This window comes from Electrona antarctica (genome assembly GCF_951216825.1).
Source record: "Electrona antarctica genome assembly, chromosome: 2".
NCBI classification, from domain to species: domain Eukaryota; kingdom Metazoa; phylum Chordata; class Actinopteri; order Myctophiformes; family Myctophidae; genus Electrona; species Electrona antarctica.
Window position 1 is genome coordinate 2891397 of NC_136807.1, and position 17214 is coordinate 2908610.

Below are 17214 nucleotides of genomic sequence, written 5' to 3' on the forward strand. Positions count from 1 at the left end.
TGAGTGAGTGAGTGAGTGAGTGAGTGAGTGAGTGAGTGAGTGAGTGAGTGAGTGAGTGAGTGAGTGAGTGAGTGAGTGAGTGAGTGAGAGAGAGAGAGAGAGAGAGAGAGAGAGAGAGAGAGAGAGAGAGAGAGAGAGAGAGAGAGAGAGAGAGAGAGAGAGAGAGAGAGAGAGAGAGAGAGAGAGAGAGAGAGAGAGACTCTGACTATTACATTACAGTCTCATTACAACAGGCAGCCCAATACTTGTTATATCAAGTAGATTGCAATAACTATCTGGAACAGCCTGCCATTCAGTAGCCTGACCGACCCCAGGCCAAGAACCAGGATTAAGTAAATGACTACACACAACACACAGTGCTAATGTGATTAAAATGTTTTTGATCATAATACTGTATTATTAGGTGACCCCACCTAATGTGTCATAAGAGCAGACCCCCCCTTATGGGAGCAGACCCCCCCCTTATGGGAGCTCAGCTGACACCAGTGTTGTTTTCGTCGACTAAAACTATGACGAAAAATGTTCGTCGACTACCTTTTTCCACTGACAAAAACTAAATGGAAACGAAATGAAAACTAAGCTATGATGACTAAAACTAAGACTAAATATACTGACAATTTCATCAATGTTAGGAAGGGACAGTAGTGAACAATAGATCCAGTATAAGTAATTTTACACTTGGTTGCATGCTGAAAATAGCAGATCTACAAGCTCACAACGCATCGCGTCGAGCTTGTAGATCAGCTATTTTCAGCAAGTGTAAAAACAGGCATTACGACGGCATCAAGGCCTGCCAAAATACATTTTAGTCGACTAAATCAACTGTAGATTTAGTCGACTGAAATCGTATGATGATTAGTCGACTAAAACTAGACTAAACACTAAAACATTCCAGGTGACTAAAATGTGACTAAAACTAAAATGGAAACTATTCAAAAGACTATGACTAAAACTAAAATAGAGATTTGCTGCCAAAAACAACACTGGATGCCACATAACTGGAACCCTGCAGCCAATCTGTACATATGAGGGAAATGACTGTCTGTAATATGTGACCAGATTTGACTGAGAGACTGCCATCGCGCAAATTCCAGCTTTTCACCAGAGGAGAAAAACGTATTTATTTATTTATTTTCCAAAAGGAGTTTATAGCACAGGCAGACTATTCACATACTAGAGCATGTCTGAAATAAGTGTCAGAGCTGAAATCGACATGTAAATATGAAATAAATGCTTATTTATTTCATATTTAGCTATGTAGCTAGGTGTAATGTTAGAGACCACAGAAGTGAACCTTTCAAGCCTGTTTTCTCAACTCGCTGTTTACATTACTCTATAAGCCATATCTCCAAAACTGGTCGGCCAAACTGAACAACCAATATGTCAATTTGAAGCTATGATTCCCTGCTTTCATATGACATGAAAACTCAACAAAATCCAATGGCAGTCCCTCAGTCAAATTTAGTCACATATGAGCTCCCATGACCCAAAGACCTGCAGCGACTAAACCCACCACCATCTGTGTGTCGCGGGACATTTCTAATCTCCCCAGATGTAACCTGAAGCTTTTTCATTTGGAGGAACGCTGGAAAAGGAAAACGTCCCCGAGCTAATTTACCGTCACCGCTCGTGCAGATCTGCTTTCTCCGAAAATATTGCTCTTGGACATGATTTCTGGCATCGTAGATAGTTGAGCTTCCGCTGCAGAGTATTAAGACATTTTGGGCGGGAACCCCTTTTGGTGTTAGCATTATGTTATGCTTTAGCTATTGAAAAATAGCAGATCTACAAGCTCATAGCGCGCCACCGAGTGGCGCGCTACGAGCTTGTAGGTCTGCTATTTTTTTTAAATCGAAGAACCACTGACATAGAAACATAGCTTTTTCAGAAAACTGTCAGGATGTAGAAGACATTTTTAGAATCTGATCTCAGGTCAGAATGGGTTAAATCGTTAAGGTCGCGTTCACCTACGATGTGAGTCAGTGTTTAGAGGTTCTTCACGGGACCAGAGCCTGTCCGTCAGGACTGACTCACATTGAATTCTATCATCTCTTTTATCTCAGCCTGTTTCAACTTTGGAGAGTCAAGATGGATAGCATTTGGGAGAATCCCCCTCTCCCAAAAGGAAATGAAGTTACAAAAAGAAGAAGAAACAGACCAAAGCTGAATAATTCAGTAGTACATCAAAGTGCAGATGCATTCATTTACTTCAGTTACTCCACCATAAACAGGATTGTTTGGGAAATGCTGCAAAGATAATTTGTTCCGTTATTTTCATTGATTTACCAGTATTTATTTATTATTGTTCATAATTCCAGGGATGGCACACAATTAAAAAATAATTGCACTGGAGTTGGCTAGTCTTTCAGACATCCCTCCATCCCCTTGTACTTCAAGAACACAATTAATGATCCTTTCTTGCAATGAATGCTAGAAAATGTTTCTTATCCATGCAGATATTGGCTTTTTCCTGGTGGTTCCCCTCCAGTGTCTTTACTGCTTACATTACTGTCTTCACTAGGATACAAATAAGGCAATCATTGATTGTGACACATTGTGCTGACTTTAGACACACACACACACACACACACACACACACACACACACACACACAGTAACACACACACAAACACGCACGTGCGCATGCACGCTCATGCACGCACACACGCATGTGTTTACAGCTGTTTAGGGTTTAATAATACTGGTATGGTCCCTTATCTTCCATAACGTGTCATAGTAGTGCTCACTGACACTGCTGGAGGAGATTAGATCTCAACTGTAGATTTGACGCATGTCATCAGTTCTAGAATATCAAGATCTCTGATCTTACATGGAGCCGGCTATAACTGAGTGAGTAGCGAGGTGGTTAGGGAATCAGAAGGTTGCTGGTTTTATAACTGAGTGAGTAGCGAGGTGGTTAGGGAATCAGAAGGTTGCTGGTTTTATAACTGAGTGAGTAGCGAGGTGGTTAGGGAATCAGAAGGTTGCTGGTTTTATAACTGAGTGAGTAGCGAGGTGGTTAGGGAATCAGAAGGTTGCTGGTTTTATAACTGAGTGAGTAGCGAGGTGGTTAGGGAATCAGAAGGTTGCTGGTTTTATAACTGAGTGAGTAGCGAGGTGGTTAGGGAATCAGAAGGTTGCTGGTTTTATAACTGAGTGAGTAGCGAGGTGGTTAGGGAATCAGAAGGTTGCTGGTTTTATAACTGAGTGAGTAGCGAGGTGGTTAGGGAATCAGAAGGTTGCTGGTTTTCCAGCAAGGGATCACATATCGCAGATAGTAGAGCCCTGCAGAAGCAGCAGGATCCTGCGGTACACGCTGGTCCCAGCACAGATCTGGCAGGTGGTATTTAAAGACCCCGCAAAACAAAAAGATATGAATATGTCTGTGTAACGCCCGGAAATCGAACTCGGGCCTCCCACGTGTGTTCCTCTCTCTTGTGTGTTCCACGTGCGCAGCTGCTCGTCGCAAAATGAACACAAACTATTTCAATTGCACGCAGATTCCTCCCAAATAAACAGCACTGATATTTGCGCCCCCCCCTCGTTGAAAACAATGTATTTCAAACTCCAGCTTGTCACTCTCCAGGCTACATGAACAGAGGTCGAGCTCTCAGTTGTCTGTTGTACCTCTGTCTTACTCTATGGCTGTGGCTGGTACTATGCTCTCATTGGCTGTAGCACGGATCTGCTCGGGGAGTCAGTGATCGCAACTCCATTCATAGTTACTGTACGATTTCCAGTCGGCGAGTGGCGACAGATCCAAAATATCAAACGTGCCAGATATCTGGAAACGTTCGGGTAGGTATCAGCGAAGTTTTTGTCGTTGATCGCCAAAAAAAGGTTCGGCGAGAGCATTATCGGAGCATATTGCATATTATCTTGCAGTGTGTAGTAGCCCTTAGTAAGACACTGTCTTAACCCAGTGTGTAGTAGCCCTTAGTAAGACACTGTCTTAACCCAGTGTGTAGTAGCCCTTAGTAAGACACTGTCTTAACCCAGTGTGTAGTAGCCCTTAGTAAGACACTGTCTTAACCCAGTGTGTAGTAGCCCTTAGTAAGACACTGTCTTAACCCATTCTGGGCGGGAACCCCTTTGTGTTTTAAACATGTTATAATTTAGCTTTTGAAAAATAGCAGATCTACAAGCTCGTAGCGCGCCACCGAGTGGCGCGCTATGAGCTTGTAGGTCTGCTATTTTTGAAAAATCGTGAAAATATTTATTTCCGAGGTTTTTAATTTTGAGGTCAGGCCTGAATGGGTTAACCCCAACCCCCCTGTGCACTCATCACAGTGGCCCAAACTGTAAAGCAATTTCCTCTTCCCCCGAGGATCAGAATACTCCCCTTCTGCCTCTTACTTCTGATGATTAATATTCTTGTTTTTGTGCTTTGCCTAACTCTTGGTTCTTGGTATTTATGTCCTCCTCGACGGCAGCAGTCGGAGCTGTGGCTGTCCCAGAAGCTGTCTCTGCAGGACCGCAGGGACCTGCTGGAGGAGGCGTGTCTCACTCACACCAGGAAGCGCAGGGTGCTCTCCCCCGAGGACCTCCGGCACCTCATCGTCGACGACAAGCACAGCCTCATCTACTGCTACGTACCCAAGGTCTGTATACTGAGCCTCGTCTAGGCTATACGTACCCAAGGTCTGTATACTGAGCCTCGTCCACTGCTATACGTACCCGAGGTCTGTATACTGAGCCTCGTCCACTGCTATACGTACCCAAGGTCTGTACACTGAGCCTTGTTCACTGCTATACGTACCCAAGGTCTGTATACTGAGCCTCGTCCACTGCTATACGTACCCAAGGTCTGTACACTGAGCCTCGTCCACTGCTATACGTACCCAAGGTCTGTATACTGAGCCTCGTCCACTGCTACGTACCCAAGGTCTGTACACTGAGCCTCGTCCACTGCTATACGTACCCAAGGTCTGTATACTGAGCCTCGTCTACTGCTACGTACCCAAGGTCTGTATACTGAGCCTCGTCCACTGCTATACGTACCCAAGGTCTGTACACTGAGCCTCGTCCACTGCTATACGTACCCAAGGTCTGTACACTGAGCCTCGTCCACTGCTATACGTACCCAAGGTCTGTTTACTGAGCCTCGTCCACTGCTATACGTACCCAAGGTCTGTACACTGAGCCTCGTCCACTGCTATACGTACCCAAGGTCTGTTTACTGAGCCTCGTCCACTGCTATACGTACCCAAGGTCTGTTTACTGAGCCTCGTCCACTGCTATACGTACCCAAGGTCTGTTTACTGAGCCTCGTCCACTGCTATACGTACCCAAGGTCTGTATACTGAGCCTCGTCCACTGCTATACGTACCCAAGGTCTGTACACTGAGCCTCGTCCACTGCTATACGTACCCAAGGTCTGTATACTGAGCCTCGTCCACTGCTATACGTACCCAAGGTCTGTACACTGAGCCTCGTCCACTGCTATACGTACCCAAGGTCTGTATACTGAGCCTCGTCCACTGCTATACGTACCCAAGGTCTGTATACTGAGCCTCGTCCACTGCTATACGTACCCAAGGTCTGTATACTGAGCCTCGTCCACTGCTATACGTACCCAAGGTCTGTACACTGAGCCTCGTCCACTGCTATACGTCCCCAAGGTCTGTATACTGAGCCTCGTCTGCTATACGTACCCAAGGTCTGTATACTGAGCCTCGTCCACTGCTATACGTACCCAAGGTCTGTATACTGAGCCTCGTCTGCTATACGTACCCAAGGTCTGTATACTGAGCCTCGTCCACTGCTATACGTCCCCAAGGTCTGTATACTGAGCCTCGTCTGCTATACGTACCCAAGGTCTGTATACTGAGCCTCGTCCACTGCTATACGTACCCAAGGTCTGTATACTGAGCCTCGTCCACTGCTATACGTACCCAAGGTCTGTATACTGAGCCTCGTCCACTGCTACGTACCCAAGGTCTGTATACTGAGCCTCGTCCACTGCTATACATACCCAAGGTCTGTACACTGAGCCTCGTCCACTGCTATACGTACCCAAGGTCTGTATACTGAGCCTCGTCCACTGCTATACGTCCCCAAGGTCTGTATACTGAGCCTCGTCCACTGCTATACGTACCCAAGGTCTGTATACTGAGCCTCGTCCACTGCTATACGTACCCAAGGTCTGTACACTGAGCCTCGTCCACTGCTATACGTCCCCAAGGTCTGTATACTGAGCCTCATCTACTGCTACGTACCCAAGGTCTGTATACTGAGCCTCATCCACTGCTATACGTACCCAAGGTCTGTATACTGAGCCTCGTCCACTGCTATACGTACCCAAGGTCTGTATACTGAGCCTCGTCCACTGCTATACGTACCCAAGGTCTGTACACTGAGCCTCGTCCACTGCTATACGTACCCAAGGTCTGTATACTGAGCCTCGTCCACTGCTATACGTACCCAAGGTCTGTATACTGAGCCTCGTCCACTGCTATACGTACCCAAGGTCTGTATACTGAGCCTCGTCCACTGCTATACGTACCCAAGGTCTGTACACTGAGCCTCGTCCACTGCTATACGTACCCAAGGTCTGTACACTGAGCCTCGTCCACTGCTATACGTACCCAAGGTCTGTATACTGAGCCTCGTCCACTGCTATACGTACCCAAGGTCTGTACACTGAGCCTCGTCCACTGCTATACGTACCACAAGGTCTGTATACTGAGCCTCGTCCACTGCTATACGTACCCAAGGTCTGTATACTGAGCCTCGTCCACTGCTATACGTACCCAAGGTCTGTACACTGAGCCTCGTCCACTGCTATACGTACCCAAGGTCTGTATACTGAGCCTCGTCCACTGCTATACGTACCCAAGGTCTGTATACTGAGCCTCGTCCACTGCTATACGTACCCAAGGTCTGTATACTGAGCCTCGTCCACTGCTATACGTACCCAAGGTCTGTATACTGAGCCTCGTCCACTGCTATACGTACCCAAGGTCTGTATACTGAGCCTCGTCCACTGCTATACGTACCCAAGGTCTGTATACTGAGCCTCGTCCACTGCTATACGTACCCAAGGTCTGTATACTGAGCCTCGTCCACTGCTATACGTACCCAAGGTCTGTATACTGAGCCTCGTCCACTGCTATACGTACCCAAGGTCTGTATACTGAGCCTCGTCCACTGCTACCCCCATTTGAAGAGATAATGCCAGGGACCCCCCATAAGAGAAGGTTTTTACGGCTCTAGCAGTGATTGGTTTAATTTCAAGCACCCCCAGTTTGACATGCATATTAGTCTACAGTACAGACCCCCGTTTAATGGCATTTCTATCTCTGGGGACCCTAATTTAAATAGTAAAATCAATGTTAATTTAACCCATTTTGGGCGGGATGCCCTTTTGGTGTTAGCATTATGTTATGCTTTAGCTATTGAAAAATAGCAGATCTACAAGCTCATAGCGCGCCACCGAGTGGCGCACTACGAGCTTGTAGGTCTGCTATTTTTGAGAAATCGAAGAACGACTGACATAGAAACATAAAACTGTCAGGATGTAGAAGACATTTTTAGAATCTGATCTCAGGTCAAAATGGGTTAACTCTGAGAGTATACAAATGGAACCAAATGGACCCATAAGGGTCCATTTGGTTCCATTTCTACACTCTCAGAGTTACAGACCCATAAGGGTCCATTTGGTTCTAAACTATCATTTAGCTGGGGACTCCCTGGAACTCCCTCAAGGACCCCTGGGGGGCATTGTGAGCTTGTAGATCTGCTCTTTTCAAATGGCCTAACTGTATATTGGGCTGAAGTGGGTAATGTATGTCTTGTAATAATCATCATCAAAGTAACTAGTAACTAAAGTTTTCAAAGAAATGTAGTGGAGTAAAAGTACAATATTTGCCTCCGAGATGTAGTGGAGTAGAAGTAAAAGTATTGGATATTGGAAACACTCAAGTAAAGTACAAATACCTCAAAATGGCACTTAGGTACAGTACTTAGTTACTTTCCACCACTGCTGAGGAGCTGCCTGGAGATCTCCGTCAACGCCGTTCAATATGACTTTGGTGTTGGTCACAAAGCCACGGAACAAATGTTCCTCTGACAAGGCTCACAATGTGCAGAAACCTCTGACAAGGCTCACAATGTGCAGAAACCTCTGACAAGACTCACAATGTGCAGAAACCTCTGACAAGGCTCACAATGTGCAGAAACCTCTGACAAGGCTCACAATGTGCAGAAACCTCTGACAAGACTCACAATGTGCAGAAACCTCTGACAAGGCTCACAATGTGCATAAACCTCTGACAAGACTCACAATGTGCAGAAACCTCTGACAAGACTCACAATGTGCAGAAACCTCTGACCAGGCTCACAATGTGCAGAAACCTCTGACCAGGCTCACAATGTGCAGAAACCTCTGACAAGACTCACAATGTGCAGAAACCTCTGACAAGGCTCACAATGTGCAGAAACCTCTGACCAGGCTCACAATGTGCAGAAACCTCTGACAAGACTCACAATGTGCAGAAACCTCTGACAAGACTCACAATGTGCAGAAACCTTTGACAAGGCTCACAATGTGCAGAAACCTCTGACCAGGCTCACAATGTGCAGAAACCTCTGACCAGGCTCACAATGTGCAGAAACCTCTGACAAGGCTCACAATGTGAAGAAACCTTTGACAAGGCTCACAATGTGCAGAAACCTCTGACCAGGCTCACAATGTGCAGAAACCTTTGACAAGGCTCACAATGTGCAGAAACCTTTGACAAGGCTCACAATGTGCAGAAACCTCTGACAAGACTCACAATGTGCAGAAACCTCTGACAAGGCTCACAATGTGCAGAAACCTTTGACAAGGCTCACAATGTGCAGAAACCTCTGACAAGGCTCACAATGTGCAGAAACCTCTGACAAGGCTCACAATGTGCAGAAACCTCTGACAAGACTCACAATGTGCAGAAACCTCTGACAAGACTCACAATGTGCAGAAACCTCTGACAAGGCTCACAATGTGCAGAAACCTTTGACAAGGCTCACAATGTGCAGAAACCTCTGACAAGGCTCACAATGTGCAGAAACCTCTGACAAGGCTCACAATGTGCAGAAACCTCTGACAAGACTCACAATGTGCAGAAACCTCTGACAAGGCTCACAATGTGCAGAAACCTTTGACAAGGCTGAAGGCTCACAATGTGCAGAAACCTTATTTTTATTAATGCCCTACTTCATAAAAGAGTGTCACACAAAAGTAGTGAATATAGTAGATCTACATTCTACAAGCTCACATCGTGATCATATATGGTTTTTACAATCATTTAAAAAAATAGCAGTTTTGGACATAGAAGGTTTGAACTCGACAGCAACGATATTCAATCTATTCTGAGGCTACCATTTAACAACAAATAGCTCGTATACAAGCTCTCAATGACCTGCGACGTGTTGTGAGCTCGTAGATTGGCTATTATATGATATTTAGTGTAAAGCGATAACAAGAGGGCGCCTAGCATAGTGCCCTTGGGAATACGGTCAGTATTAACACCTTGGAGGCGCAGGACAGAGATCACTGTCAAGTTCAAGTGCCCGAGACGGAGATTGATTAATCTCCGTCAAATCAGTGCTATGAAAACTGATCGCATCGCTCTACAGCCTAGAGGCGCTTGTTGTGCAATCCTCGGTGTTGCACAACAGTGACACATCATCAAAAATGTTCCCTGCCTGTTGAGCTGACGACAACGAAAATCTTAAACAACATTCATAACTCGCGATCTAAATCATCCCGTCTAATTATGAAAAAAGATCCTGTGTTTGACGGCCCTCCGCGGTCCAGTCGCTAGTCGCGATAGATTTATTCTTACCTCCCGTTGTTGTCGATCGACTCTAGAGTGGTGTGGCTATTGTTAGCTGCTACACACACATTCACAACAACATCCGGTCCGTCGGTAAAAGTGGTCCGGGCGCTATAAATGATGGGCACATTTTATTAATGGATTAAATAGGCCCGGGCCCTCGAGGTGTTAAGTATAGGGTTTAAGTTTTTAAAATACTTAAACCATGTACTTAGCCTGTACTGTGCTGCGAGAGTAATCTTGAAGTCTTGAAAACAGGCTTGTCAGAGCATTATCCTTTAGAGTCCTTCAGGTGTTTCTTTATTTTATATTTGAGATTAATATTGCACATCTCAAGTGTCTTATCAAAATAGTTGAACACCATTTTTAAAGTGAAACTACGGTCACTAAAGAAATGTTAGATACTGATAGTTATTATTCAGAATCAGTTCAATCACGTATTATCGTCGCTAGATACAGCTTGTGTGTTGTGTTGTGTGCACTTTACATAGGGATGCCTTTAAATGTGTTGATGAATTGAAAATGAAGGACCCGTAGTCTTAGTGCTTTTTCTGGTTTTATCCTCCTTTCGTTTTGACCTGTACCTTCCTTGAATTGTACCCATTCTGCAATCTGTTAATATAATTTTCAATCAATCAAATATCGCCCTCCAGGTGGCCTGTACCAACTGGAAGCGGGTCATGATGGTGTTGACCGGCGACGGCCGCTACTCCGACCCCCTGGACATCCCCGCCAACGAGGCCCACGTGACGGGCAATCTCCGCACGCTCTCCGAGTACACGGTCTCGGAGATCAACCAGCGCCTCCGCACCTACCTCAAGTTCGTGTTTGTGCGCGAGCCGTTCGAGCGCCTGGTGTCGGCCTACCGCAACAAGTTCACGCGGAGCTACAACACGGCCTTCCACAAGCGCTACGGCACCAAGATCATCCGGCGGCACCGCGCCGACGCAGAGCCCGACGCGCTGGAGAAGGGCAGCGACGTCTCCTTCCAGGTAGCGTTGATGTCGTCCAAAAAAATTACTATGACGAAAAATAATTTGTCGACTACCTTTGAAAACAGAATTAAAAACTAAGCTCTGATGACTAAATCTATGACTAAATAGTAAATATATTGACAATTTCTAACTTTCTACACTAAAATATAAACTACACTATAATATTAGGGAGTGACTAATGGACAAGAGATAAGTCTTTTTATGTGTGGTTGCACTCTGAGAATAGCCGATCTACAAGCTCACAACGCGTCGCACTGTGCCGTGTTGTGAGCTTGTAGATCGGCTATTTTCAGCATGCAACCATGTCTAAAATCAATAATCAATGCCTGCCAAAACACATTTTCGACATTTAGTCGACCAAAACTAGACTAACACGAAAGAATTTCAGATGACTAAAATATGAATAAAACTAAACCATTCAAAAGACTGAAAACTAAACTGTCTCAACATCCAACACTACGTTTCCAGGAGTTCGTGCAGTACCTGGTGGACCCGCGGACGCAGCGCGAGGAGCCCTTCAACGAGCACTGGGAGCGCGTGCACTCGCTGTGCCACCCGTGCCTCATCCACTACGACGTGGTCGGCAAGTACGAGACGCTGGAGCCGGACGCGCAGGCCGTGCTCCGGCTGATCGGAGCCGACGGCGCCGTCCGCTTCCCCACGTCGGGCAAGAGCACGCGCACCGACGGCGACATGTCGGCGCGCTTCTTCAACGACATCAGCCCCTTCTACCAGCGGAAGCTGTTCAACCTGTACCGCATGGACTTCCTGCTGTTCAACTACTCCACGCCGCAGTACCTCAGGACGCAGTGACGACGGGGGACGACATTAAAGGCCTAATCATACACCAGTTTCAGGTGATGATGTGAAAACTGGTGTATGAATGGGCCTTAAAGGGACACTTCACCCTTTTTGCAAAAACATATATGTTAATGACGTTTAGAAGATCTAGAACACTTTCCTAGGGGTCTTCATGTGTGTAATATGTGGGTTTAGATATTGTAGATTTTAGCAGTGAGCCCAGTGTCTCTGATGTCATGGACACTGGGCTCAATTCCTTCCTGGACTACAATTCCCATAATGCTTTGGTGCACTGCTTCTCCTTGTGGATAGGGGGAGGGCTGTCTTACTGAGACAACATGTAGTCCAGGAAGTAAGTGAGCCCAGTGTCCATGACATCAGAGACACTGGGCTCACTGCTAAAATCTAAAATATCTAAAACCACATATTACACACATAAAGACCCCCATATGAAAGTGTTCTAGATCTTCTAAATGTCATTAACATATATGTTTTAGCAAAAAGGGTGAAGTGTCCCTTTAAGGCTGATCTATAAATGGTTGCGTGCCGGGTGTTGCACGGCGAAAAATAGCGGATCTGGAAGCTTCACGACGCGTCGCAGTGCGCCACATTGTGAGCTTCTAGATCTGCTGTCTTCGGCGTGCGATGTGGCGACACAACCCAGTATAAATCAGGCGTTAAGCGTCAAGGAGAGAACTGGAGGGTTTTCTGGCACTGTGAAAGGGTTTGGAGAACGAGGTGGACTGGCCTTTCTTTGGGATTCTCAAACAATGAAACCATTGGATTTGACTCAGGGAGTCAAGATTCAGTGAGTGCAACCTTTTCTATTTTGGCAATTTGCCTCTTCAGCAGGAACTACAGGGGGCGGCAAGGGGTGGGGGGTGGTCATTCATTTGCATTTGGATTACAGTCTTTCAGAGCTTTGAGGTTCAGCTGAATTCAATCAGGATGTTTTATTTAACCTGGTGGCTGCTTGAAGTTCAATGATCTCCAAGCACAGAATAAGCCTAGAGCTGATTAATTCCCTTTCATACCATTCCATGAGGCCTTGAGGCACACATGGATGTTGAAGATGTGAATGTGCCTTCTTGCTAGAGTCAAATCTAGAGGGCCTGCTGTGGTAAACATACGTCCTCAAGGCCCGTTTCATTTCAGCCTAGTGAGCCATAAGTAAAGAAGTCACACTGACCGGGAAGCGGGTTCTTCTCTTGCACACATGTGAGTGTGTTGACTGTGAAACAGACTACGACGTGTTGTCTGAAACACATGTGAGTGTGTTGACTGTGAAACAGACTACGACGTGTTGTCTGAAACAGACTACGACGTGTTGTCTGAAAGCCGATCTCTCTGCGAGGCCTTTTTATTTATGTACTGTATGCTCAGAGTATTTATTAATCCACAGAGACGACGGACTCCTCATTTTGTGAACATGAATGAATTTGATATGATTATGAACGTGTTTGTCTGAGTTGTGCTTTTTCTTTCAGTGTGAATGTTTGGCTTCCATGTAAGATCACATCACTCATCTTTTGCACACAAATGTGACCAGATTTGACTGAGAGACTGCCATTGTGCAAATTACAGCTTTTCACCAGAGGAGAAAAACCTTTTTTTTGTTTTGTTTTTTTTCCAAAATGAGTTAATAGCACAGGCAGACTCTTCACATACTAGAGCATGTCTGAAATAAGTGTCAGAGCTGAAATCGACATGTAAATATGAAATAAATGCCCAAACATGTAGCTAGGTGTAATGTTAGAGACCACAGAAGTGAACCTTTCAAGCCTTTTTTCTCAACTCGCTGTTTCTCTGCAAGACATTACTCTATAAGCCATATCTCCAAAACTGGTGGGTCAAACTGAACAACCAATATGTCAATTTGAAGCTATGATTCCCTGCTTTCATAAAAATCCAATGGCAGTCCCTCAGTCAAATGTAGTCACAAATGGTCGCCACAAACAACAAAGGCTTCTGGGGAACAGCAGAACTTGAACACAGCCTTTTCCAACTTGTGCTTTTTTTTATACCTTCATCACATGGTCTTATTCACACTCTTCCACCAGGATGCAGTGCCGGCCCAAGGTTTTTAGGGGCCCTAAACCAAAAGTCTAAATATTAGGCCCATTATTTTGGACAAAAACTACCCCGAGGCCATCATTCAAGAAAGATTTGGCACCAATAGAAATATATTTAGATGAATACAAAATGTAGCACACAATATTAAAATGTGTCACAATATTAACCACTTATGCCCTACTTTATTCTTTATAAGAAATCTAAAATTGTGTGAGAAAATAAAATAGCCTTTTTATTTCATTTTTATTTGTATTGTTAAGTCTACAAATTATATCCCCAAAATAGGGATGTCAGGATGGAAGTGGTTAACCCATTTTGAGCGGGAACCCCTTTTGGTGTTTTAAGCATTACGTTATAGTTTAGCTATTGAAAAATAGCAGATCTACAAGCTCATACGAGCTTGTAGGTCTGCTATTTTTTTTAAATCGTGAAAATGCGGCACAAATCTTTGAAAATTGAACATATATTCTTTCAGAAGACTTTTTTTCGAAGTCAGGCCTAAATGGGTTAAAAGGGTACAATTATCACAGAGTGAAATTGTAATATGTATCGATTTATTGATTGGCAAAAAATATTATAATTATCATCTTGGAGGTAGGGGAGCCCTATACAAATATTGACGTCGTTTAGTGGGTCGGGCCTTAGTGGGTCGGGCTAGGCCCCCTGCCTTTTAGATGTTGTTTCGTGGGTCGGGCCACGGGCCCCCTGCCTTTCAGATGTTGTTTCGTGGGTCGGGCCACGGGCCCCTTGCCTTTAGATGTATATCACAGGGTTTCTTTGGTGTCTCTGCTTCCAGTAATAAGTGTGGATGTGCCCTGGATCCCCGGCTGCATTTAGCTCTGGGCAGGTAGGGCTGAACAAACAACCACATAGCTGTGGTCAGAGGCAGCGCTGGCCCTGATCTGGAGCCCAGTCAGAGCCTCCCTTGTCAGGGAGGACATGGGCAACGGAAAGGGTCACCCACCCACAGTCATGGCCTTTACAAGGCCTTGTTTCAGGCTCAGCCGGGCCAAACGCTATGGAATTCATGGCTCCGAATTATGGAAATGTAATTGGAGTTTCAGGTAGAGATTTTTTTTTTTAATAAACAGCAAGGATATTATGCCAGGGTTTAGAGAGTGTTGAGAATGTTTTATACTTGTACATTATTTGGTTTGTCATGACAGAGGGAGAAGACTACTGGCAATGTGTCTGTAGATGTGCCAGCGTTGGCAAACAAGTTATCACTTTAAAACATGTCTTTTTCTGAAAAACCTCATGTTTCTATATCAGTGGTTCTCAATATTTCATGTCAAGGACCCCCAAAAATATATGAAATTGGCCGCTGACCCCCATCTGAAAATATGTTGTTTCAGGGACCCTCCAGACGCAAATATTGTAGATCTGCTATTTTTCAATAGCTAAATTACAACATAATGTTTAAAACACCAAAAGGGGTTCCCGCCCAAAAGGGGTTAACCCATGAAATATAAATGCCTTCTGAATCCAAACAGTTTTCTGAAAAATGTATGTTTGCTACAGTGGTTTTCAAACTTTTTCAAAAATAGAAGATATACAAGCTCATAGTGTGGCACAAAGTCACGTGCTACGAGCTTGTACTGTACCGTATATATCTGCTATTTATGAATAGCCAAAATCTGAAAATGACAGATGCTTTCCTGGTTTAAGCGAAATGTACACTTTGGTAGAGGGTTTGTGGTGTGGAAGTTACCTTCCCATGATGTCATTCCAAACATTGGCGACTGGCAAAGCGGAAAAGTCTCTATTGATTTAAAATTCATCTTACAACCGCACAGTGAAATAACATATCTCAAAGGAACACTTTTAGCATGTAAACAAATGCAAATATAATGGAACTGAATTTAAAAAATCACACCCGTGTGAACTGAGTGGTGCAACTCCCCTCTACCCCCCCCCCCCTCCCCCCCCCCTCTAATTAGCAGGCAACAGTGCAGCACTATCTCTCTCTCTCTCCGTTTCAGGCACAACAGCGCCACTTTTGCCCCTACTGGTACTCATAGTCACACACATAGTCACATAGGTTAACACAGACATTGCTGTTCCTTGGAGTGGTTGCACCACTCAAAAAAAGAATATATGGGTTTGGTAATTTGGTAGAATCGGCTTTGTTAGCATTTGTTTATGTGCTAAACCTACAAGCTCATGAGCTTGTAGATCTGCTATTTTATAGCTAAAAGCATAACATAATGCTAACACCAAAAGGGGTTCCCGCCCAGAATGGGTTAGTAATCAGTGGAGAAGCTATTGAAGATATCTCACCAATATTTAGTGTTAACAAGTTACGAGTTAACAACCCAAACCTCTATCAAAGTGTAATTTTTTGCTTTAAACTACAAAAAACAACAACTTCATCATAGATCTAGCATCACCACCAGCCAGGCCAGTTTTATTCCAGATTGTGATCCCCTCGAGCAGCTTTTAGAAATGTGCAATACTTCATCTGTTTGAATGGGTAGTGTGTAGGAAGCTACATCTTTATACTTTTTTTTAATCAAGCCTGACGCCTGTACCATCGAACACGTCACGTCTAGGGTGACCAGATGTCCCTCTTTGCGTGGGACAGTCCCTCATTTCCAAGACTTTTCAGGTCCCACAAATTGAGACCCTGTCCCACATTGTGACTTAATTGCATCAGTGTTCAAATGCCCTAACAGTTGGCCTTCTGTTGTAAAGCTCTCTCTCTTCCTGCAAGTGAGATGGGAGGACGGGGGTCCCTCAAATGAACAGTTGGGATCTGGTCACCCTACAGTCACGCCTGTACCATCGAACACGTCACAGCAACCTTTTGTTATTGTTTTGCGGTTGTCTTCGTTTCGCAGCGGTTTATCTCAAGCCATATTCTACAAGAAGCTGTGACTTGCTGATGACCGTCCCGTCCCCCCTACCCTCTCTCGGCTGCTTTGAGGGCATAGCATACTGTAAAAGCCTGGGTATCGAGGCTAAGCATATACTGTAACTTGTTGAAACATTATTCTCGTCTTTTGGGAATTCAGAGGACTAATACAGTACAGTAGGAGTTTAGGAAATGGTGTATGACTATGTGGGGCCAGTGGTTCTCAAAGGGGGTCCAGGGACCCTCATGGTCCCTTGAGGGGGTTTCCAGGGACCCTCATGGTCCCTTGAGGGGGTTTCCAAATGGACCCTCACAGGTCTGTGACTCCATTTGTACACTCCCAGAGTTATGGGGGGTAGGCCTACTTGAAATAAAAAAGAAAAGTTATGGGGGGTACTTGATACTAACCCATTTAGGCCTGACGTCGAAATAATATATATATATTCAAAGATTTGTGCCGCATTTTCACGATTTTTCAAAAATAGCAGACCTACAAGCCACCGAGTGGCGCGCTATGAGCTTGTAGATTTAAGCAATAAGCCACGAGAGGTCTCAGGTTATCGGGTATTTTACAATGGCTGGGAGGTGTAGGCAGCCTCCCAGCCATTGTAAAATACCCGGTAAGCTGGGGCCTCGAGTGGCTTATTGCTCTTCTAAAACGGTTACAAACATA

At 44.9% G+C, this 17214-nt stretch overlaps 1 protein-coding gene across 2 annotated transcripts in view; it reads left to right on the top strand.

Moving 5' to 3' along the window:
- LOC306939469 (carbohydrate sulfotransferase 11-like) overlaps positions 1 to 13073 on the top strand; it is a 52307-nt gene extending 39234 nt beyond the window's left edge. The window contains exons 3-5 of one of the 2 annotated variants that reach the window (XM_079524056.1): positions 4434 to 4601; positions 10472 to 10810; positions 11282 to 13073. In XM_079524056.1, coding sequence (XP_079380182.1) covers positions 4434 to 4601; positions 10472 to 10810; positions 11282 to 11626 — 852 coding nt within the window. In that variant the 3' untranslated portion in view covers positions 11627 to 13073. The remainder of the gene's footprint in view (positions 1 to 4433; positions 4602 to 10471; positions 10811 to 11281) is intronic. The other variant, XM_079524057.1, reaches the window with a different exon arrangement.
- Positions 13074 to 17214: the final 4141 nt, after the last annotated feature.